Source organism: Electrophorus electricus, chromosome 10, assembly GCF_041902795.1.
Source record: "Electrophorus electricus isolate QZ-2024a chromosome 10, ASM4190279v1, whole genome shotgun sequence".
Classification (NCBI taxonomy): Eukaryota; Metazoa; Chordata; class Actinopteri; order Gymnotiformes; family Gymnotidae; genus Electrophorus; species Electrophorus electricus.
In genome coordinates this window covers 26,708,727-26,732,963 of record NC_137506.1, presented here as the reverse complement: position 1 = coordinate 26,732,963, position 24,237 = coordinate 26,708,727, and the positions used below count along the sequence as shown (strand labels likewise).

Below are 24,237 nucleotides of genomic sequence, written 5' to 3'. Positions count from 1 at the left end.
ATGTCATTCCTTATTTATGAATTGATTTTCATTTTAGCTTCTTGAGATTCAGCTTGCTCGGTTAATGGATGTCTCCATCTTTCTATTGAGTCGGGCCTGTCTCTATCGCATTACACCACCAAATGTAATGACATTAAGAAATCTGCTGAATAAATGAAATAGGCTACTTAATTGTCCTTAGTTCAGTGTAATATCTGTTCAGGAGACATACTACTTAACTACACTTGTACGTGAGGTCTGCCTGACTAACCGGCTCATAGTCTCTTTCCGTTCAGCTGGCTTTGCCTCACTCACTCTACTCGAGCGAGCTCACCACTGGATGTTCTTCCCCTGCCAAAGTTTCTCTTCTCTGCAAAAACATACCCCGCAGTCCAGCCGGGGGGGGAGTGGGGAGAGTGGTCTGGGACTCCTGGGCTTCAATCAACCAATTAGAAAATCAAGGGCTTTCGCGTTGTGCAGGCTGACAATCAGCTCTGCCAATTAAACACCCTTCTGCGCCTCGCGCAGCTCTTCAGTTCGGCCCATTACTGGTCTCTCACGTTCAACTGGGTCTGGCTGATCAAGAAAAATTATGCCCCTAATAACAGCGAAACGAAAGAAATTTGGACAAAACGACTCTCTGCATCACAGATTTTGTTTACTAGTGGGTAATTAATTCTCCACATATGTTGGGAACATCTGTCGCGATGACCTGCCATCGTATCAGTGAAACGACTGCTGTGCTGTTCCGCCTCTGGTCATTAGCGCAACCATTCGAATTACTCTTCCTCTCCTCGCCTTGTCCAAAGCGCCTTCCAACTTTAGTTTTAAAGCATCACCATCCCTCTTCTGCAGCTTGTCAGGCTGCCACTTCAATGGTGAACCAGAGCTGTTTACATGCACAAATGCAAATGTGTCTTTGGGTTTTAGGAGAAATTTATATGATATCAGTTTCCACCAACATTCAGTCAGACTTTGTGAAAAAGACAGAATGCCTCTACTGTCGATTTGCAAAAGGAAGGCTACATAGCAGGAAAATAGCTTGACTGTCAAATAGTACTGGCTCTTCTCAATAGATCTAATGGATACGTGACTCACCAATGAACAGACAATTTTATGGGCATGTTTAAGGTGCATGTTTATGGTATGTTATGTCTAGGCCATTATCAGTAAAACCAATTAGGAAACGTCTGAGCAACTTTGCTGAACATCTATGTGTTGAATGTCACGACATTTTGACCCCTTTGACTTTTGTACAGCCCAATAACTCTATTCATCAGAAGAAAGGGAAAGTCAGCATAAACATGATCAAATAAGTGGAGAAGAAAGTGGGCAGAAGCGTGCGGGGAGCTGAGACGCGAACGCGGCCACCTCAGAGAGATTCTCAGAGCCTTCCATGACAAGGAGGTACTGGTCAATTACCCGGAATGGCTGTGAGGCATCCGGCTGAGAAGTGACAGGTGTGGAGCTGTGAGCAGGGCAGCTATAAGCCTGGCGGAGGCAGAGCTAACACCATTAGTCCGCTGACCTTTGCTACAGCGGCCCTCGCTCACTGGAACGGCCTTGCCCCACAAAGTCTCATGAATTTCAGCAGCTTACGGAGCTGAATTTTGAAAGGACTAAAGTATGAATAGTGAGAGAATGTGGTGTATAGTCATGACATTTTAGTGAGGTGAATTGGTGCTGACTTGTCTTGACTTTCAGAAACAGGAGTAATGGATAGGGCATGGACTACTTTTTCTTTCAGGGGACTGGGGATGCAAGAGAAAGGGTCACTCAGGAAAATGTAAGACACTGAATTCTTTATGATTTCTATGTGAAATTGCTTTGATTATTAATTAATCTGTGGAACTTAAAGGACCCCAGACTGTAAGACTTGGCTGCCATTCCATTAAAAAAAACGCAGCGCGGAGGTGATTGAAATTGAACCTGAAAACGAAAAGAAGGGAAGTGACAGCCATCGCCTGCTTTGTGGCCGGTCTTGGCTAGCTCTCAGCGCCGCGCCCGTGTGCAGCGAGCTGCCACGACTCGTCACTGACTGACACGCAGCATCCTCAAAGTGCCAGGCTGGCGTGAGTGGCCGGGCCAGCGGCGGGGGCCCGGTCCCTCCAAGGCTCACGCTTGGGGCGGGCTGTGAGGGTGGAGGTGTGGCAGAGCAAGGTCACGATAAGTGGCATGGCGGTTCTGCCAGCAGGGCATCAGCCTGGCTAACGCTAGGCTGGAAAAGCACACTGCGGTAGCAGTGGTCAAGGTGAGATGTCACAAGCGATATCGTCACCAGCTGCTGACAGCTGATGGAGCTCTGACAGATATATGGGCCGTGAAAGAAATCACACTTCATCACTCGTTCTGTGGTTGTTTTGTCTCCCTTATCTGACATGACTGAGGCCTAACAGAAATGAAGTGTACACAGTTGTATAGAAATCCTGTTGTCCCTTAAGCTGTAGATTACTTATTGCTTTTTTTGTCAGTTACATTTAGGGAAGTCTTGTGGAAGAATTAGTGAAGGAATTAGTGCCAGTGAGATGGACTTGAAGCAATCTCTGGCTATGGCACTTAAAAAAATAATGCTGCATTTGATATTTGTAATTCAAGTTTCTCCCGTGTTGTTCAGGCTGTGCAGCCATGCTACCTGGCTACATGCATGTGCACGTGTTTTGCTATCATTTTTACAGCATAGCACACTGTGATGTGCTGCTTGCTGATCTCTCAAAAGATCTTAGCACTTAAGCTCTCTCGAAAACGTAACACTTATACAGAGACCTTCCTTACCCCCCTGTCAGATTAATGATCCCATCAGATAGCATCACATGCTAAATTTAAATGTTTTACACAAAGAGAGACATAAGGGTTAGCTATGGCAGTTTATTTAATGAAATCTGTTTTCACTGGCAAGCTAACAATGAGGTTGTTTGGAACCAAGTGTGACAAAAGTTTCTCATCTGTTTATTTATTTATTTATTTTTAAAAAAAACCCTAAAATTCTTAATGAATGCATCTCTATGACAAGGGAAGGGTTAATATTTTAGCTTACAGAATCATTCAGTACACATGGATATAGCGCAGGGGGTTTACTGCAAGTAGGCCTTTAGTCGAGATTTGTATTATGTAACCACTAAGTAATTAGCCAGTTTGTTATGTTGTTATTGTTCTGTATGCGTTGGATTTTGTAATGAAACATGTAATGTCAGAGTGACTATAAAGGACTAAACTATTTCTCAAGTTTAGGAAGAGAATTAAGATGATTTTTACAGTTTAGTTCCTTCTAAATTCTCACCCCTTAATCATTAAGGGGTGCGCGCCTGGTAATGTTGCGGATCCAGCTAATCCATATCCAGATAATCCAGATCCAGCTAATCCAACAACAGAAACAGAAGTTCTCAAACTTTTTGACTGCACACATGGTCCTGAATGGAATATATAAGAAGCTCAGAAGGTTATGCGGTGAGGTGCTCTGTAATGAGAATCAGGGTGCAAAGCCAAATAACACGACACAAAGCAACTGCACAACAGAGGTCATAGTCATTAACCCCAACCCCTTCCATTCTCTCAGATAATGACAAACTTTCTCTCCCCATTGTCCTGACCACTGCTACAATCACTACTTCCACCTCCTCTTCCCCAGCCCAGAAAGACCCCACCCACTTGAGATGGCAAAAGAAGTCAGAATTTACTAAATAGCGACACTAGGGATCCCAAATCTGTCCCTGGTAATTTCATGTGGAATCAATTAAACGCTTGCGAGGGAGGAGAAACGCTCTCTCACCGTGATCTCATCTGTTGTCTAATGCAATTGTCCACTCTGAGCCGTGCCGTGCAGGGCGTAATAAAGTAATAAGACTAATCTGGTTTTACCGCCCCTCTGGATCGACACGGCAGTTATTGTATTAGATACGTAATGAGATTCTGCACTCCATCAACACGATGGTGCACTAAGGGGGTTGATGCCTCTTTCTTCAGATCAGAAAATTTGTCCATTTACATCTTATCATTAGTTTTGCCCAAATGTGCCCTTGAGCCACTTGCCCTCCTGCTTTTTCTCTTTGCAAGAACTTTAACTGCAAATGATCACCCAGCGGACACGCGCGCACCCCTCTTCCTTGTTGTTTTACAAAGGCAGTTGTAAACAGGACACAGGAGACGAGGACACACGTTGCACTATTCATGCAATATATACACAAGGATAAATTAGTAGATGAAAGCACTACCAAGAGAAGAATTAAACCCAAAGCTTTGGGAGGTGGCCAACTTGAACGATGTAATGATTATGTAATCGCAAACATGCTTCATTCATCATTCATTCACTTCTTGCGCTGATGCGTTGCTCAGTATGAATGGCTTTGCGTGAAGTGGCCTATTATCTCACCGATGTGAGCTGACGTCAGAGGTGTATGCATGTGCATGCTTCCTCCTGTCTTTATGGGCCTTGGCAGAGCTATAAACAACTGCTGAGACAATTGCTAATTTATGACACAGAAATAAGAATATCATAGAAGTAAAGTGAACGTGTGATGGGTAAGTATTCAAATAAGCCTAGTATTGTCGAGTTACTCTGAATGAAACATTCAACCAGAGTACCACTTGGTAAATTCACTAGTGCAATAGTCATTCTCTGTCTCTCAGTGGGAGAAGAGATTCCAAAAAATCCCAGTCCAAAAATATTATATTAGATAATATTTCAAGGTACCAATGCTAAATATCTAATTATGACTTTATTTGAAGAAAACAAGGGTGCACTTCATAAGCAAATTATTATGATAATAAACTCTTTGGATAGGAGCCAGTATGACTATATTATTCAGACATCTTCAGTCCCTGGACTATGAAACTACACTAGGAAATATTCAAAGATACAATTATTTTTCTCTTTAAGCCATCTACTGATAAAAATCAGTTGATCCAAATGAGCATGATCATATGACAATTGTTCATCATATAATGCTCTGCTCAGTGGGTAAAGCAGACCCACAGTTGTGTGTGGAGAACTGATAACTTTGAAGACATTTATGAAAGAGAAAGCAGTGGGCTTTTGAATGACAATTTGATTTTGATTCTCATGCTGAATGCGAATGAAGCTGCACAATTAGGGCGCTGGCCCTTTAAGAAAGGCCCCCTCGTTTATGGAGGTAATAGATCATATCTAAAATAGAGTGTTTGCATGCGGTGGTGCTGCCACCATCATCGCTAACTACTTACCGAGCATCCTTGAAAGCTAAATCATTTTGCGACGCATCATTGAGCGTTTACTTGCCTCACCAGCAGATGGGCCCTTGTGGTCCATCTGTTGGAGGAGATGTCTTCGACAAGCCCCCTTCACCTTCAGCCAGAGAGATGGGGAAGCATTTGAATATTCATCCCATCAGAGGGACCTCCTAGCGGGACTAGGGTCAGCCGTTTGGACTCCGTGCTGGTCAGCTTGGGTCATAAAACTCTGGACACCAAATGAGGGGTCTCGCACCTGGCCCAGTTATCCACATAAACTCATGAACGTGTGGGCATGTGCATTTGAAAGAGACAGACCGCACGCTCACTAACAGCGGATCGTGCCATCTCCCCTGGTAATTATGAGGGCTGCATCTGTTGGAACCGACGAGCTTAATGTGCTCATTAATTGTGTGCTATTTTGAAAAGTTCACTGTAAGTGCCCGATTTAGTAAGGCCGTTAGCACATGCCATACATGCAGACTATGCGCAATTTACACCTCGTGCAGACGTCGGAATGCCACTAGCGATTGCTTAATATGTCATAATACAATTTTCATGGCTTTTCAGTCCTGATGTACTCTGGGCTTTCATGCTTTAGTGATTAGATAATAGAGGATGTGTAGCACGTTTTGTCCCCCTTTCATACGCCTTTAAAGTTTAGATTTCTGTGTTAATCTCGGAGGTGGGAGACTGTGGAAAGAGTTCAGCGGGTAATGACCTGTGGGGCTCGTAGCCCTGTGAGGTCCGGCTCTCTTCTGGGTCAGAAGGCTGTGTGTCATGCCCCTCAGTGGAATTCTTGGCTATAATCGACCTTCTATGATGAGCTCGTTCTTGAACGATTTCTGCATATGAAATTTCATTCTGGCATGATTATAGAGCAGTGACAACAGGCTGACCCCCTAACCTCAATTTAAGATAGTGTTGCATTATTTTAAGCAAAAGGTCTTTTCCAGACCACTCCATGGTTCAGTGGTACGAAATTGATTTGTGTTCCCCCTCTCTAATTTTTTTCATGCGTTTCCATGTTATGCTAAACGGTGTCAAGCTCCCTCTTCCGGAAACATGCACTATTTAACATAAGCCATTACTGTGAGATGTCACTTGTGTTTATTGCAAACACATGTCTGTGTTCCATCGATATTTTGACATGTACTTAGTGGAGGGGAGGATATGGAAGTGAGGGAAGTGCTTGAGGGGTTCCGAACTGGGACCCGTCCCGCCCCGCTCCCCCTTACATCAGCCTGTGCTCCACTTCCAATCTAATGAAGTTGTTGGAGTGTGGAGACTGACAGCTTAATTATCTTTTATGAAAGTGGGACAAATTGAACTGTGTCTTTCCATCAGTTTTTGATAGATCAGGAGGCTGCTGGGGTCCTGTGGCAGCACTCTTGTGAATCTCAGGGCTAATCCACTCTGCCTGAATCTCTCTCTCTCTCTCTCTCTCTCTCTCTCTCTCTCTCTCTCTCTCTGTCTCTCTCTCTCTCTCTCTGTCTCTCTCTCTCTCTCTCTCTCTCTGTCTCTCTCTCTCTCTCTCTCTGTCTCTCTCTCTCTGTCTCTCTTGTCTCTCTCTCTCTCTCTGTCTCTCTCTCTCTCTGTCTCTCTCTCTCTCTCTTTCTCTCTCTCTCTCTCTGTCTCTCTCTCTCTCTGTCTCTCTCTCTCTCTCTCTCTCTCTGTCTCTCTCTCTCTCTGTCTCTCTCTCTCTGTCTCTCTTGTCTCTCTCTCTCTCTCTGTCTCTCTCTGTCTCTCTCTCTCTCTCTCTCTGTCTCTCTTGTCTCTCTCTCTGTCTCTCTCTGTCTCTCTCTCTCTCTCTCTCTCTCTGTCTCTCTCTCTCTCTCTCTGTCTCTCTCTCTCTCTCTCTCTCTGTCTCTCTCTCTCTCTCTCTCTCTCTCTCTGTCTCTCTCTCTCTGTCTCTCTTGTCTCTCTCTCTCTCTCTGTCTCTCTCTCTCTCTCTCTCTCTCTGTCTCTCTCTGTCTCTCTCTGTCTCTCTCTCTCTCTCTGTCAAACACACTCACACACCCCCTCCCTGTGCGCTGCCCACAATATTTTGTGCAGTACTTCTCCCTTTCTTCTGTTTATTTCTGACTTCTCCCCCTCTTCCACGTCTAATGCAGTTGACCCGTCTCTCCGTTGTTCCCTCCCTCTCACTCTCCCTGTCTGCCAGAGACTGTGCCTGACATCCATATGTTAGCTGACAGGCCCTGGCCCAGTAAATGATGACTATATCTAAATGTTGATGAGCTGGAGAAGCGGACAGGGGACTGTGTTTGTAAATGGAGCCTTGTTTGCAGGGGGGGAGGCTTGGGAGTTCTAGGCTAGCTGGCAGATGTCAAGCAGTGGAAAGAGAGAGAGCGAGAGAGAATGCAGCTCACAAGACGACTTGACAACTCTCTCAGTGGCAGGTCGGTGGACGGGTGCCGTGGGGATGACCTTTCACCTCACTGCTGTGTGATACCTGACAGCAGCGCCCAGTCTTATCTTGGGTTAGAGATGGTCCAGAGACATCCTTCAATTTCACTCAAAAAATAAATGTTGAAAAATAGAAATATGTTAATTACTTATTGGTCAAAGGCCAAATAGATGTAGACACAATCTATCCCTCAGGGCTTTTGATATGATTCAGAATGCTGGTCATATCTTTTCTAGACAAGGTCATCTAGCTGACATTTTATTACTATATCTAGGCATAGTTAATTTCTCCTGAGGTCCTTTTCTATAAGGGTAATAGATAATTTGGTGTCTAAAACCTTTTTTTTATAATGACAATGGCCACTGACCATGTGAGCATGGATGTCCTGTAACCTGACTAGAATTCATATTATTCAGACCTGACACATAGTCACGTTTGTATGATCAGCCTAATTTGGCAGTTGTGTAGAATGCTACTCCTGCCTCAGTAATCTGAAGCTGAGCTCTGTCATTGTTCCTAGAAAGACATTTTTTTTTTTTTTTTACAAATGTTTGCTCATGTATATGTAGGGACACTCATCGTGCAGTCATATCTGTCTAAACAGTAGCAAGTCAACAGCTGAACTGGCAGGATTCAAGTTGTGAAAGGAGAGTGGAGGTAACCTGACATGAGAAGCACTGTAAACGGCTTAACGGATGAGAACAATGACCAGAGGACATGATGGAAGGTAGTAGTGAGATAATGTAGCCTTCTGAAGGAAGCATTTTCTGTTTGTATAGGAGACTGGGAGTCAGCTGCTCAGCCTGAGTGTGCTGGTGGAACCACATCAAAACCAAACCTTAGTTACTGAAGAGCTGCATCACGCGCTCACATCCTAATACCTTAACAAGGAGCCAAGACATGGAGTCTGCACACACAGAGCTAAATAAATGGAGTCCGGCCATGCAACAGAAGGTAGCAGCCATCCTGTGAAGTCAGGCATCATGTGTGCGCGAGCAAAGCAGACCGGAAGGCTGATCTCTCTTCGCGCGGGCGGCGTTGAAGCGGGCTCGCCTCTCGAACCCTCCGCACGCCCGTGGGCCGCGCAGGCATTAGCACCGTCGCCCAGGTGAGCGATAGCATCGCGCTAACCGAATGAGGCGCGTTTTTACCTCGCGGACCATCTGGTCCCGCTGCTGGAGCAGCCTCCCCGCCTTCTCCCTGGTGGGCTTCTGTCTGAAAGGAGGAGGCAGCAGGACGAGGGGCTGATGAGTGAGGCCTCCGGGCCTTCCATCACTCCTCGCCACCAGGAAGGCACCAGCTGTCTGCACTCATTTACATCCTCACCCCCCCCCCCCCCCCCCACACACACCCACACACCCACACACCCACATGCAAAAAAGAAAGAAAGAAATGAAATTAGCTACAAGTTTCTTGAGGTGATGCAAGATTCAGACTTAGGCAGGCTGTGTCAGTGCATGCATATGTTTATGTTTGTGCATGTGTGTGTGTGTGTGAGTGTGCATGTATGTGTGAGGAGCAAGAGCAGGAAGCTCATCCTACTCTTAGCAGGAGAACGCAGCTTGAGGAAATCCTCAAAAAAAGGCCATAGTGGATCCTTTGTCCACTGTCAGAGGTCATAATGTGTGAATTTTTCCAAGGTGTTGTCTTGACTTTATGGAAAACAATGCAATGTTTTGATGTATTAGCCTTTTGCAGCTTCTGTTATTAGCATCCAAATGCAATAGTGATTTGTATAACTATGGACCTTCATATCATAAAATGCATATCTAAAGGGTACACATTAAGCTGAGAGCTTGCCACCAAAGTATTTTGCATGCAGAACCCTAACTAAGGAACGTTCCGGTCTAGAATTAGCCTTGATCTGAGTATAGAGCACCTACCACACACGTTCATAAGCAGTGAGTGAGGGAGAGGGAAAGAATGTGAAGCAGGATCTCAGTGAGGAGCAAACCGAGAGAGAGAGAGGGGCACAGCCCGATGCTGGCTCTCTGCGCTGGACTCCCCGTGGGAGTGGCACCCTGTGCCGTGCTCTGCCCTGGCCCGTCTGCGAGGGTTAGCCTTTGACAGGTGGGCTGATTGATTCCGTGAGCCGAGCCAGGCAGGGGCACAGACCTGCACGCTGAGCTGTACCTGTCCACCTTGCCAGCGCCCGGGGCGGCCGCCAGGGCCGAGGTCACTCCGGAGGGGCGGCAGCTGACACCCTCTTCCACCAGCCGTTATCGGCATCTCCATTTTCTGTTCTGTCAGACTGGCTCTTCCAGCCAGTTGAAACCTCCTGACCACCAGAAATATTGGAGCTGTCATTAAGGGTACTAGAGAGAAACATACCATGCGTTAATCAGATTAGTTTTTATTAGATCCGCTATTTCTGTCTATTGTTTTATGTGAAATTCTGTGGATGGCGCAATGCTCTGTGAACCTTGAAAATAAAAGGAAAAGAAGATAAAAGCTTTTCTGTGAGTGTGTGTGTGTGCGCGCGCGTGTGTGTGTGTGTGTGTGTGTGTTTGAAGACATGTCAGTGGATCCTGTCTATCAATAATGCACTGTCACTCAGGCTGCCGAGCAGTGGCAGTGGTACACACCTGCCAATACATGTGTTTAAGTTGGACACCTGTCTGTTTATGATGCAGTACACTGAACAAATGCTTGTCCATACCTCTTCTGATTGGTATTCATCATTGTCTTGGCCGTTGGATTTCATTCATCACCTGATTTGGCATTCTGATGTTTGTGTTTTAGATCAAAGTCTTGATCAAAGTCGAAAACAAAGGTGTTTTTTTTTGTTGTTTTTTTTGTGTGTGTGTGACTGTTTGAGAGCCACAGTATAAAAGCAACTTCGTGGTAGCATTACACTGCACTTCATATAGAACAGATGAATGGTACTGTTCTCCAGTTTTGGTGCTGAAGGACACACAAAAACCTGCACAACTGTGATCTCCTGTCCCCTCATAATTTAAGTGTCGGCGCAATGCCATATGAAGCAGACAGATGAACAAAACCCAGAAAGAGGGCTGTAGAGTTATGCCTTTTGTAGTATATAGCACCAACAATGGTCAGTAAAATGGGGTTCTTCATCCCAAACTGTCACGAAATCAGGAATTAGTTAGGGTAAGGCATCAGTGATAGAAAGTGCCTGCTCAGATCTGCATGTGAAATGTAATTATGGAATCACCCAAGTGAGCTGGGCGACACATCTGGTCTGGCATCTGGCTGGGACCTGCCTGACGCACGTTCACACTGTTTCACACACCTCAAACAGCACTCGCACGAGGCCATTAAGCGCCACGCAAAGTTCAGCCTCCACTTATGGGACGATGGAGGAGATTTCACATCCGTTCTGTTTAAAACTACAAATCATTTTAAATGAGGGGAATTTTCATGAAGTGGGTACGGAGCTATATCTACAGATGGAAGAAAAGACAGAATGAAGATGATGAGGAAACGTATTGGCTGTGAATGAAAAGTATTGGCTGCCTTCAGATAAATTAATGTGAGCTTTATTGTGAAATGAAAAATGTTTCAGTTTCAGCACAGCGTGTGCGCTCAGGCTAGCATGGCAGCAGCGGCCCTGTCCGAGCCGCAGTGTTAGCAGGCTGTGCTAGCGTGCTACAGAGTGAGAGGATGGACATGAACAACTCATCGCTCTAGCTTTGTCTCCACAGGAGCCTCCCACAGCCTTCTGCATATCCACTCATGCACTCATACGAAAACTAGAACTTATTTTGAAGCTGCACCTTGTCTCATACCGCCTGTATGTGTGTGTGTGTGTGTGTGTGTGTGTGCGCGTGTGTGTGCGTGCATGCGTGTGTGTGTGTGTGCGTGCGTGTGTGTGTGCGCGTGCGTGTGTGTGTGTGCGTGTGTGTGTGTGTGTGCGTGCGTGTGTGTGTAATGTCAAGTGCACAATGCTCAACTGAGATTTGAGTTTAATGCAGCTGCTGTATCTTTACCACATTTCCTTTGCAGTCTAATTACATGCAGTGTGAGAGAGAGGGAGAGAGAGGGGAGAGAGAGAGAGAAGGGAGAGAGAGAGAGCGAGAGAGTGGGGGAGAGGGAGAGAGAGAGAGAGAGAAGGGAGATAGAGAGAGAATGGGGAGAGGGAGAGGGGAGAGAGAGAGGGAGGGAGAGAGGGAGAGTGCCTCTAGCCTTTCCAGAGGCATTAAAGATGGACAGGGCAGAGAGACAGGTAGGAGGCCAGCCAACTCCTCTGACATGTCCTGCTGTGGCACAGCAGTGAGCTCAGACAGCCCATCACTTCACTGTCAGCCCTCCGACCAACCTCCTCTCCCCACTCACCGAAGCTGCTGGCCGGGCTTTGGAAAAAGAGGAGGACCCCCCACACTCCATGTCCGGACCCTCTCTGCTCACTGACTGACAGGCTGACTGATCACTCTGACCTGTAGCACTGCACTGACCCACAAGATCAGCAGTTCTCACATGGCCCTTTTCAGGAAGCCCGGTAACCCGAGGGCAAGCTTTTACTGTCCTAGAGAGACCACAGAGGTCTGGGGGTGTTCACCCCTTAACTACTGCATGGTGAGTGAAGATGTCATGCATCCAGAGTTCTGGGTAGTTTTCATCATGGAAATATATGGGGTCAACTTTTCCCAGATGAATGCAATTGGAACAGAAATAATGATCTATGCTAAGGCACACAGCCTAGTAATGAACTGGGCGCCCACCCTGAGTGTGCTTGGATCAAGAGACACTGGGAAATGTGAAATATGGAAAACCTGCTAAAGCCACACTTAACAGTAACTGCCATTTCTGTACACACTTCTGGTGCAAATGTTCATTAATCAACAATTTGGTCAAATTGAAATATATTTTCAGTTCATTCAAGAGCCTGTTGTACCATCATTAACTAATTAAGTTATATTAAATTGTATTAATTAAATATTATTTGTGTACCATAAACTACCACTCAATGCTGTTCTCTCAGACTACTATCATCAAACTGATACCGCATTCTTATAGGCTCAAAGCTGCATGCAGACGCTCAATTTTCTTCAGCTAATTGCTCATTCTTGAAAAACAACAAAATACCATGTTGTAAAAATACGAGAATAGGCATTAAACTATTTTGGACACAGAAATGACATAAACAGAAAGTTAAGTTAAGTTAGCATTAGCTAGTTACTGGTAGATAATTGTACTCACATCTGGTACTGTCTTATCCTAAAGACTAAATGAATGTTCCACGTTAATAGAATGCCAGTCATTCAAACACTGTCAGTTTTAAGAAAAAAAATGTTACAGCCCTTTTAGACAAAGCAGATGCTTTCAAAGCTTTGCTCTGCCATCATAAATTGCTCTGTCTGTCTGAGTTTGACCCTGCGTTGCTCTGAGTGTAGTTTGAAAGTCTGACAGCACTCTCACCGAGGTCGCTGAGTTTGTGAATGACAGCTGTTCATCACGTATGTGCCACTGCTCTATCAAAACAGCAATTTGGATAAAATAACACTGTACACACACATTTCCAAACTTTTGAACACCCTCCTCCAAGGACTTTCCCACCCATATGTTGAGAAAGGAGATCTGCTTCTCGGACTGATCTTCACAGTGCCCGTCTCTGCTCATTATGGCATCTGAACGCTTATGTTCTCCTCTCTCCTGTCAGCCTGCGAGAGGACGTCCTGACACCGCCCTGGCCGAACTCCCATACGGGCCTCCACGCCCTCCGAAGAACACGCCTCACACTCATGCCGTCTCTGGGAGAGACTGGTTCAGGAAGGCTGTGTCAGATATGGAGTACAGCAGCAGTGCCAATGCGCTTCAGCCTCGACGTTTAGGAGAAGGCACGAGGGAGCCAGCGTGGGGGGCTGGGTTATGAATAAGCTCGTCCTGATTGCTAGTGGAGACTGGGAATGGCTGCTTTGGTGAAAAAGTTCTGGCAAGTGACCCTTTGATACCTATGGGTTCCTGCGTTTTCTCAGAAAGGTTGGTGTGCCTGAACATTTTAGCTTTTACAGAATAAAATTAGCAACAGTTTAGGAGGGAAATAAGGATGCCCTCAGAGATGGCTACCTCTTTAGAATGAGCTTCTTTTAATAGAGACCCAACTTGATTAAGACTTTGTCTAATTATATGGGCCATTATATTTAACCCAAAAAGCCTATTTCCACAATCCTCTGCTCTGCCACAACATAAAAAGTGTTGCACCTGTATTTCATGTGCAAGGTGCCTTTTTCTCACTGGCCCAAGAGGGATGTCCAACCTCGGTGTGAGTGGAAGGAGATGCTGAAGCCTTTTATCCTAATCGCTTGATGGAAAAAGCAGCGGTTTTTATTTATTTATCTATCTATCTATCTATCTATCTATCTATCTATCTATCTATCTATCTATCTATCTATCTATCTATCTATCTATCTATCTATCTATCTATCTATCTATCTATCTATCTATCTATCTATCTATCTATTTATTTATTTCTTTATTTTCGGAGGCAGAAGTCAGGCAGTCAGTTGAGTTATTGTGAAGTGATGGACTACCTTAGACTGAGAGCAATCAAAGAGATAGCTCATGCATCTCCAAATTACTGCTGCTTCTGTCTCGGGGGGCGTTGGTGATGTCAGCCAGGAGGCTTCACTTAGATACATACACACACGAAAACACACACACCGCCACAACAGAACAAAGCACTCAGAATTCTATGTGCAAATTAAATCTTCGTGGGAGACGTCTGGCTCAGTCGTCTTTACCTTTTTCCTACTCAGTGGAATTAAAGGACATTTTTGGGGGGTTGAAACACTGTGTGGGAAACAATTCAAATGAGCCCCCAGTTCAGGGAGGGGGAAGAATTGGACCCATGCAACCAGGTGGCTGACTGCATGGTGATGGCTGCTGATGGATGACTGACAATCCCCCAGCATTCAGTGCTGCGCACGGCTAGCAGAATTTCCACCATTTGTGATACCGTTGAGGCACTGTCTCAAATTCACGTTGAGAAGGCAAAACGAAAAAAACTTATATCAGGGTGAATAAAATGTACTTTATTCATTTAAAATTTATGCTATTCACTAAAATTGACTTTATATACATAAAAACATAAAAAATTAAGATCATCTTCTGCTTGAAACGTATGCCATAGCCTTGAAACAATGGAACCAGAAAGGAATGAGGATGCAGGGGAAAAAGCAACAGGCTATATATAATAGCCTGCATTCTTTTCACCAAGCGTCCCTCTTAAAACTAAAAAGTTGTTAAATGTAATTACGACTGTAATTACATGTTTTCTTGAATAAAAATAAATGACAGGCAAATAAACATTTGATATCAATTTACGAATTTATACAGAAAAATGTGTAACTGAACTTATTTATTTCTGCTCCGTTAGACAATTTTACCAGCACTGGAGTATAGCCGTCCAAACTTATCGAAGACGTGGCAGGTTGTAAACACAGTCTTGAAAGGCTGCAAAAAGGGGAAAAAAAACAAAACAAAACAAAAACAACAACAAAAAAAGTTTTTTTAAAAAATAAATAAATAAATAAATATATACACATACATACATACACACACACACATAATTTTAGTATAATAAATAATCAACTGTAACAATGAATTATTGCAATAATGTGTAATGATTTAAATATTCTGTAGCAATTATTTACTATGCTGCAACGTGTAGCTCCTACTGCCAGAAAACACACACACACAAAAGTTGGGACTGGTAGCTGCTCTTCCATGTCAGTCATTTTCTTTCATGTAGTTAAAGAGATTTTTCAAACCAAATCTCTGCATTTGTTAAGGATGCCTCCAATGTGCAAGAGTCTGTCATTTGCAAATTTGCAAACTTCACGTGTTTGATTATGTACTCACCACTACATCGATAAGACAACTAATTATAGGAATGTTGTGTAACAGTGTTGTGTAACATCCATTTTTTAGGGTTTTAAAAGTTGTGCATTGTGCATTTGAAATTACACACACACACACACACACACACACACACACACAGACACACACACACACACACACACACACACACACACACACACACACTTTCCTTCACTGTGTGGCTCACCAGCAGTGATGCTAACAGTGAAGTACTCGCTGCTGTAACTAGCATGCCCTCTTCATCATAGTTTGAACAGTTTTTTCCCAAGCCCAGTCAGCCTGTTAATGATGAATGTGAGAGGCACAACACAAATCCTGACCTCTTTCTTGCAGCTCTGCACAAAAAAAAAAAAAAAAAAAAAAAAAAAAAAAAAAAAAAAAATTCTGCGTCAGATATTTTTAGCTGGACTGGATTCAGCCTTTTGCAAGTGGCCTAGTTGCTGTTGTACTCATAGGCCTGCCTCCTCATTTTCTCTAGGTGTGTGGTAATGCTCACCGACCCCCCCTAGAGGCAGACCTGGTCTAAAACATGGCACGGCACCTTTCTCCAGCGCTGCTTACTATTCCGAGAGCTAAGGCTGAGCGCGCCGGCAGGATAACAAAGAGAACGTGTGAGGAGTGAAGTCAGGTTCAAAAGGGGGGGGGGGGGAGAGAAGGAGCAAGGGAGGTAGTGAAGAGAGACGCTTTAATTATATATTTTGTTTCTTTTTTTAACTAAAAAAAAGACGAAGTTGAGCAAGGACAAACTAATGTCACAGACTGGGGCATTGACAATTTCCCTTCTGGCAGGCATGCATGTGATCTCTCTGTCAGTCAGCGTCCGCCGCCGTGACAATCATCTGTCTGTCAGGGCCTCGGGACAGGCTGCAGTGAGTCGTCCTTGTAAACAGCGCTCAGTGCTGACACCAACAACTGCGGAGGAAGCGCTAGTGGACGCTGCTGCATAAAATACGCTGGTTTGCTCGTTTAGAATCCTCGCAAGAGCAAGTCTTATAGTGTGTGTATGTGGGGGGATGCGCAAATAGGGTAAAAACTTAAACTGTTTGTGTTTCACTAAGGTGGAACATGAAGAAGATGGGACGGAATGAATCATATTACGATTGGCTTCACTGGAGTGGGCAGGATACGGGGCCCCGTGTTTTTGTGGGAGAGAGTTAAAATCAAAATGATAACATGTTGAACCGCCGTTCTGGTGGAGCAGGGGTGGGGCACGGGCAGATCCGGAGGGGCAGCTCGAGGAAGAGGCGGAGCATATTCTAGAACGTCAGCACGTTCTCATAATGCGGAGTAAAAAAAAAAAAAAAGGCAGTGTCAGAACTACATCTGACTCAGTAAAAGAACCGGACACCGTCATTTGTATGATGTGTGCGAACATCATATGAACTATATAAACTCCTGTAAGCATGGTTGGAACTGAAGGAGGCGATGTACACTCTAAGGACTCTATATTCCACTGAGCAGGTAAATATTAAACACTTCACGAGCTGAGTCCAGTGTACTGAAGCCGAGAGCACACTGAAGCGTGCACTGCTGTGGCCTTGCAGGAACAGGGCTGGGCACCTCTCATTAGTGTCCATTCAGCAGCTACTTACCTGCTTACTTCCAGCCTCAACACTTTCCCGCTCGCTGGAACCATCATTTAACCCCGCACTTGCCACATGTCTTCTCGGCTTTAACCAACGAAAAGAAGGAAAAACAAGACGCGATTGATTTATCTGCTTCAACATTCTTTGGGATGAAGCTGTTCTTTTTTCTCCCCTCTGAAACCAATTAGTCGGCAAGCACTTGTAGTACAGAATGTAGGTCAGCATGGAGTAATAAAAAAGTATTGACTTTTCTCTGACTGTAAGCAGCGTGAAAGGGGTGCCGCGGCCTTGTCGGACATGAAAGGAGCTCCATTAATTTCACTTATTTCAAGAAGGGACCCTGTCAAGTTCTAATGTGTCCAAGGCACTTTTCGCAGTCCGACACCCTGACATCGAGCCGGGCTCCGGCTGAAACGAGTTTACGGTATTTTAGCTAGAGGGAATTTGATGGCGTAATTCCCAGCAGAAATGGCAGAGGACATTTTCATACGCGGCTGCCTCTACTTCTGAAGCAAACACTATCCCTTGCGCTGCGAAGTTAGACTAGGAACCAGGAGCACTAGGACCACTTAGTATTTATGTTGATTTTTATGGACTGAGAAGAGAATGAGAGCAAACTCAATATGTCGCACAATGTTGGATAACACGTGCTGGGTGAAAAATTATCAATGCTGCCTGCTGAAATTTACATAATCTCACATGAACAAAATAATGTAAAAAAGGTTGCAAGATGTGATGAGAAAGTATTTTGCAAGTAAAGTGAGTTTTTGTTTAATATAGGACTGACATGCAAAATGCAGTGTAAAAATGCTTTACTGTATGTTATTGTAACAAAGGGAAATAGAATGTTTTTGCTTTAGTTATTCAAAAACTTCAGAATGTTGTGTATCAGCCACATGTGTGCATCAAAAGCATGTCTCGTGTGCATCAAAAACATGCCCTGTGTGTATTAAAAGCATGTCCTATGCACGCATTTAAATGAATACAGATGGAAAATGGTGACTGTCTCAGAACAGGCACCAAAGGAAAGGCAAATATTTGCTGAAAATTCGGCTTTCCTGGAGCAAGAGCTGGCAGACAATTGCATGCTAAAGGATATCTACAGGCAAAAAAACAATCAGGCCTAGATTGATAAAAGAGAAACCCTTTATGGTATATGGTAATCAGTCCAACCCCAAGATGGCAATGCATAATAATTCAGCGTTATTCAGATGCTTGATGAAATATGCATACCACATACCAAAGTCCTATTTTATCATCATCTTTATTTATTTATTTCTTCTCCTGTGAAGAAAGGACTTCAGTCTGAGGTGGAGAAAGAGGATCAGAGACAAAAAACCAAACATAATGTCCTCAGTGAAGGCTTTGCTGAAATATGCGGTATTCACTGCATGTGCCATAAAAAAAACAAAACAAATAAACAACAACAAAAAAAATCAAACATGGGCACTTTAATCGTCTGTGTCATATCTATTAGTGGAATATTAAAAAATATGTATAATTAAAAGGGCAGATATGACTTATAGTCGGTATAGTCAATAATATGAGATTAGAAAAGAAGATGTGTATGTCGTGTGCACTTGATCTGCATGTTAGAATTACAGATAGAGATAGTGCTCTCTAATGTGTGCAGTTTAACTAATCCGATTTCTACTTGTCTTCACTTGTTTTAGGCATACTACTGAGAAAGGAAGAGCCGTGAAACATTGTCCATGTTTCAGCACTTCAGCAGTAGAAACACAGTGCTGACAAATGCTGCAGAGGCCACCTCTCCACCTGCACCGGTCCTCAGGTCCAGCATGCGTATAAACGTACACAGGGAACAAACCTCCACGTGCACTAACAAATGCTTGCACTAGTTAACACTATGGAAGAAAAGCAAGCCACGTGCCTACGCTGCAAACATTCATGAGAGCGCTAACATTGTAAAAGTTGCGATCAGAGTCTTGGCTGCAGCAACGTGAAGGGGCCAGTCCCTGCGTACATGTTACCCATAATCCACTAATGGCCCCATAATAGGAAACAGTGACAAACTCTTCCTTATGCTACCATTTACCCAGCCCGGATTAACTATGCACATGTGCCCCCCCGCTTGCTCTGCCCATCAAAGTGAGGCTTCTAATGCTGCTCTTTCAACAGGGTTTAGCACTTCCATTCGTCAGTGGAAGGTGCCCCGTGTCCCCCCCCATAACTGCGGTTTGGAATTTAAAGGGGTAGCATACCCTCCCCGCAGGTGCTCGTCCTTAATCTAGCTCGTTTTTCATTGTCATATTCAGCTGAGACTTAACAGGATTACGGGGAGAGACCAAACAGCTCGGGAACTATTGCTTAGGCCCTTCTGGAATGTGTTAGTGCTACACAAATGGTGCAATAATTTGCATTAGCCATGAGAGGAACCATGGACCACGCCATGGCAAATGTTTTGAAAAGGAGGAGACCAGTATGGCCAGCTCTGGAACACTGGGAACAAAGCCCAGTCGTGTGAGTTTCATGAAAGAATAACATATTTTGCTTGTAAAGGCCTTCTAAACTTGGTGCCAAATTATCTAATTATCTAAGTTCAGTTAACACACACGCATAATAGACTGCCTAGTGTATAATGATTTTTATCCTACTTTTCAAAGATAACATAGCATATAGCATAATTATCTTAAAAAATTCATATGCACATACGCACACACAGATCCAATCATTCCTGCGATTACCAGATGATGCCAAAATGATGCAGTACTTCATGTAATTCTGTTCTATCATGCTGTTGCTCAGGAAAAGTAACCCCCCTGCCTCTACTGAAGAATCCCATTGCATGTCACCTAAATGAGGTTTCTGCTGGGCTGCAGTGAGCTATTGGCAATGCAACACAAACGGCTGTCCTTGGAACCCCAGTGTTATTCTGCCTTAATTAATTTAATCAAACCCTGGAATAAGGGGTGGGGGGATATGGTGAATACCATGCAAAGACGTGCACATGCAAAAGCAGGATCATGTGTGCCAGCCAACTGCAGGAACAACACAGTTCAAATCTGCCCCCCCCTCCCCCAACCATACAGCAACTTCATATAAGAGAATTACAATGACTGGACATTAGTGGAGGTGTTCGTGTGTGAATGTGTGTGTATGCGTGTGTATTTCCGTGCGCTTCTCCCCATATGCAGCGCAAACATTAGCATTTAGCTCTTTGCTGACTCCGTCTCTGCACCACAGAAATGTGAAGGTTGTCATGTCTGGCTGTTTGAAGGCTAAGAGTTGGTGCTGGTGTGGCGAGTGTAAGGCAAAGCAAAGCTGAGAGGCAGGAATACATGAGCTCGGTGGAGCGGAGCGAGGGGCCAGTCTCTGACACTTACTTAATGCAAAGATGCTTTTGAAGAGGCTATCTTTGATGTCTGTACTTACTGGGAAAGAGCACTGGTTATATACTGGTTATATATCCATAGACTTTCCATTATTATCCCATAACTTAGAACTCTAATTTCAAACTCTAACGTAGATAAATAATATTTGCAATGCTGTCCTATTTTCACATTAAACTAAACTGAAAACAGTGCCATTGATTGAATGATCTGTGAATAAAACTATTAAAATGACATTGTTTTCTGCTAAATTTAAAAGGCAGTCCCTTCAATTAAATGTAGACCTTTTAAAATAATATTTCAAATGATATTTATTTAACATTATTTGTATGTGGAACAATATAAAAGGGAAATGCTGACATAATGGAAGAAATGGCGTGGGGTTAATTGATACACATATAACATAAAAAGTAAGAGGAACGTCAGGAGAACTGTTTATTACGTGGCAAATGAAGGGGTCGGGAAATGTTTTATCACCCTATTAAACAGTTATAGTGAACCACTCGGAGCCTCCTGGTCACTAATGTAGTCCAGTCAGATATGTGTGTGTGTGTATCTGTACATGGTGTACACATGGATGCCATATCCATATCCTCTCTTTGTGCTAGTGCATGTTGTGCTACTTTTAAAAAATGTATTTATTGCACATACTGAATATAATTCACATTTAAACCCGCATCATACATCACACATAGCATTTTGATGCATTATTTTGTTGATGATTAACAAGAGAAAACAGCAAAGCATAATTTTAGGCCAAATATTCCTGTTTCCATCAGGCCTGCTACCACAATAATTAAAAAAGAAAGAACTATTACTCAAGTCACACTTAGGGTGTGTGTGTGTGTGTGTGTGTGTGTGTGTGTCTGTCTGTCTGTCTGTCTGTCTGTCTGTCTTTGGGGGAAGGTAGAATGGGAGGTTTGAAAAAGCAATTACTGAAGCAACATTAAAAAACAGAGAGAGAAAAGGGGAGTAGAATGTCGGACCAGGCGGTGCACAGGGCTTTCACCACTGCGCTCCATTGGTTTAAAAGCGTGATTGATGAAAGACTAATGCAAGGCGATGGCGAGGTTTTTGCGGCTGGGCATGGCTGCTGCCTGCACTTCATTAGGCGCTGTAATTAGCCCTGGTGCTTCAATTTGTTAGCCCTGGTGGTGATAATGCAAACATCAAAACACGAGCTCCGGCCACGCGAAGGGCAGCACGTGGCCTGACAAAGGAGTGTCCTTATCGAGCCCGTGTTAACGTGCTAATTACAGGGCCTGCATCGTCCTCTCCAGCTGGACGTCACCATGCATCAGCGCTAACCGCCATCATCACTGTGGTCATCTGCCGTACACCATACTCACTTAGGGTCATACGCAAGACAACAAGCAAGATGTCAAGCGTCACGGCTGTCGGTAAACAGCAGGCAAACCTTTGGCGTTCTTGCACGGCCATAAAAAGTATGGAGGCAGATAGAAACATGGGAAAGAATGTTCCCGCTGCTCTGTGTCCGAACACACCGCAGGCCTTCCCCCATCATTTTCTTTTATCTTTACAACTGAGATAAATCAGCACGCGCTGCGTTTGGGTTAAGACATGTTAATCTTAGGAAATAACAGCTCAGTGTTAGGGAGCAGCTCCATGGAGCGATGAAGGAGGAAAAAAAACAAAAGAAGAAATGTTGAAGGAAAAATAAAGAGACCGTGTACAATTTAATCACGAATGCACCTGAAAATCACCATATCCATCATTAACTTCTTGTGAGTCAACGTGGTGGTGGAGGGGGTGAGAGGATGTGGAAATTCATTAGATAGGCAGGTTTATGTGTGCTGCACTTTTCACTGCTTACTGCCAAAGGTAGGAACACATGGCACATTTATCAAACCACAGACAAATGACATCGGGTTACTGGTTAGACAGTGTAATAAGTGCCATTTAATTTCCTCTTTAGAATCAATTTATGTTCCAAAGGTTGGGACTGTCATCAGGGGACAAAGCATTTCTTATGAAAATTAGGGAACTAGAGAAAAAATGTGTGTGTATGTTTATACCTAAATATATATGGTCATCATGTGAAAAAGGCCCCACAGGCCAAAAAAACAACAAACTTTTTATTTTTGCCTGTGAGATTCTCAGAAAAAAAAAAAAAAAGATTGATTTGGACTTGAATTGCAGTGACCAAAAAGCAAACGTCTGTCTATAATGATGAAGGCAAACATATCTGAGGCTTCCTCGCTGCATATGCGTCCACGGCAACCAGCTACTATACAGCAGTTGTTGACATTCTTTCGCTTTATAAGCATTATGTCACTACACACCATGTCACTACATGGTTGGTAAGTCTTGGCAGCCTAAGACCATTTGCAGGTGTCTTCTCAAAGACCTCAGAGCCACAGATTATAACAAATAGCAATAGACAATTACCTTGCAAAAGTGCTAATATGTTCATTATCGTTCTCTTTAGCAAAGAGAACTCTCTAGGAAATGCTCTAAGGTGACAACATATTTTTACAAAAACACGGCATATTTTGTCAAGTAAGACAATTGCCAAACTGCCAAAACTACTGTGTATAATACAATATCAGAGTGAGATCCAGAGAGAGCTCTCTAATCTTTACATTACAACATTCATATACTCAGGGGAACTCCCGTTTCCTCGAGTGCCTGGGTCTCTGTTTTACTGGGTTAAACAGAGGGCATCTCGCTGACTACATTAGTCTCTTAGATCTTCCCCAAACACACACACATACACACACACACACGCATTATGATAAAAGAGTGTGTAGAACAGGCAGAGGCAGACAGAGAGTGGAGAGAGAGAGAGAGAGAGAGAGAAGAGAAAGAGAGAGAGTTTTCTCAGACATTTCATCTGACGGAGCTTTCTGGAAGAGTGGAGCGTTAGCTGCTCAAAGGAAAGCCATCCCTCTGCATGCTGTGTGATCGTGCTCTTAATTATAGCAACTCAGGAAGCTTTAATTAACCAACAGAAGTCTTCTCTGAACTGTAATTTACAGCAGTGTGAAAAATATTAGAATCACACAGCAAAAATCATACAGCTGTTTCTTTATTTTATGGATTATGTTTGTAAACTATGGCCAACAGTCTTGGACATTTTTGTCTGTGACAAAGTTCCCCAACTGAAGCCAAGCCTGTCATGTGTAGTTTTAGGTCTGTGACATTCCCCATTTGTTCATGTGTATTATTACTCAGGAGCTATCTATTAATTGCACACAAGAATGTATACAGAGTTTGTCTGTGGCATTTTAATTCTGCAAAACTTATAAATAATGAAAAAATGAAATATTACTTGTAAATAATGCTTACCAAAAATATCTAAATTTGGTCACCAACATCAATATTGTTTCTGATTATTGTCACTGATTCTAACATTTGGCACACCACTGTAATGTCATTGTAATGTCTTTTGATTTAAATTTCCTCATTTATATTGTTTACTTTTGTTTGCTTGTGAGCTTCCATGTTTTTTTCTGCTAACTGAGTGACTGTGTGACAGCAGCAGCGTCTGGAAGACCGGAGGTGGCATGGGAGTGGCTGGAAGTGCAGGAAGCCGTGTGATTGGAGGAGGACACTGGTCACGGTCATGTGACCTCGCCTGGCCGCTGGCTGCCCTGCACACACCACAATGCTGCCATCTATCCCAACAAGCAGGACGCTGCCTACAGCTCACTGTAGAGCATCTATTCTCTCACAACACTCAGAGTTGAGTGTGGTTTCCCAGCCCCAGTGCACACCCCTATTTTACTAAAATAAATTATTATAAAATAATTAAGTTACTTAACTGTTAGCGAAATGTTTTAAAAATCAGCTTCAGTATTAAAACTGAAACTATTAATTGGGGAAATTTTTCTTGATGATGTGATCTTAA

General features: G+C 43.7%; 1 protein-coding gene across 1 annotated transcript in view; it reads right to left on the bottom strand.

The window, feature by feature from the left end:
* Window positions 1-14,568: 14,568 nt before the first annotated feature.
* The window catches only part of spata17 (spermatogenesis associated 17), a 28,316-nt gene continuing 18,647 nt past the window's right edge, over window positions 14,569-24,237 (bottom strand). The window contains exon 10 of the mRNA XM_027014066.3: window positions 14,569-15,004. Coding sequence (XP_026869867.3) covers window positions 14,924-15,004 — 81 coding nt within the window. The 3' untranslated portion in view covers window positions 14,569-14,923. The remainder of the gene's footprint in view (window positions 15,005-24,237) is intronic.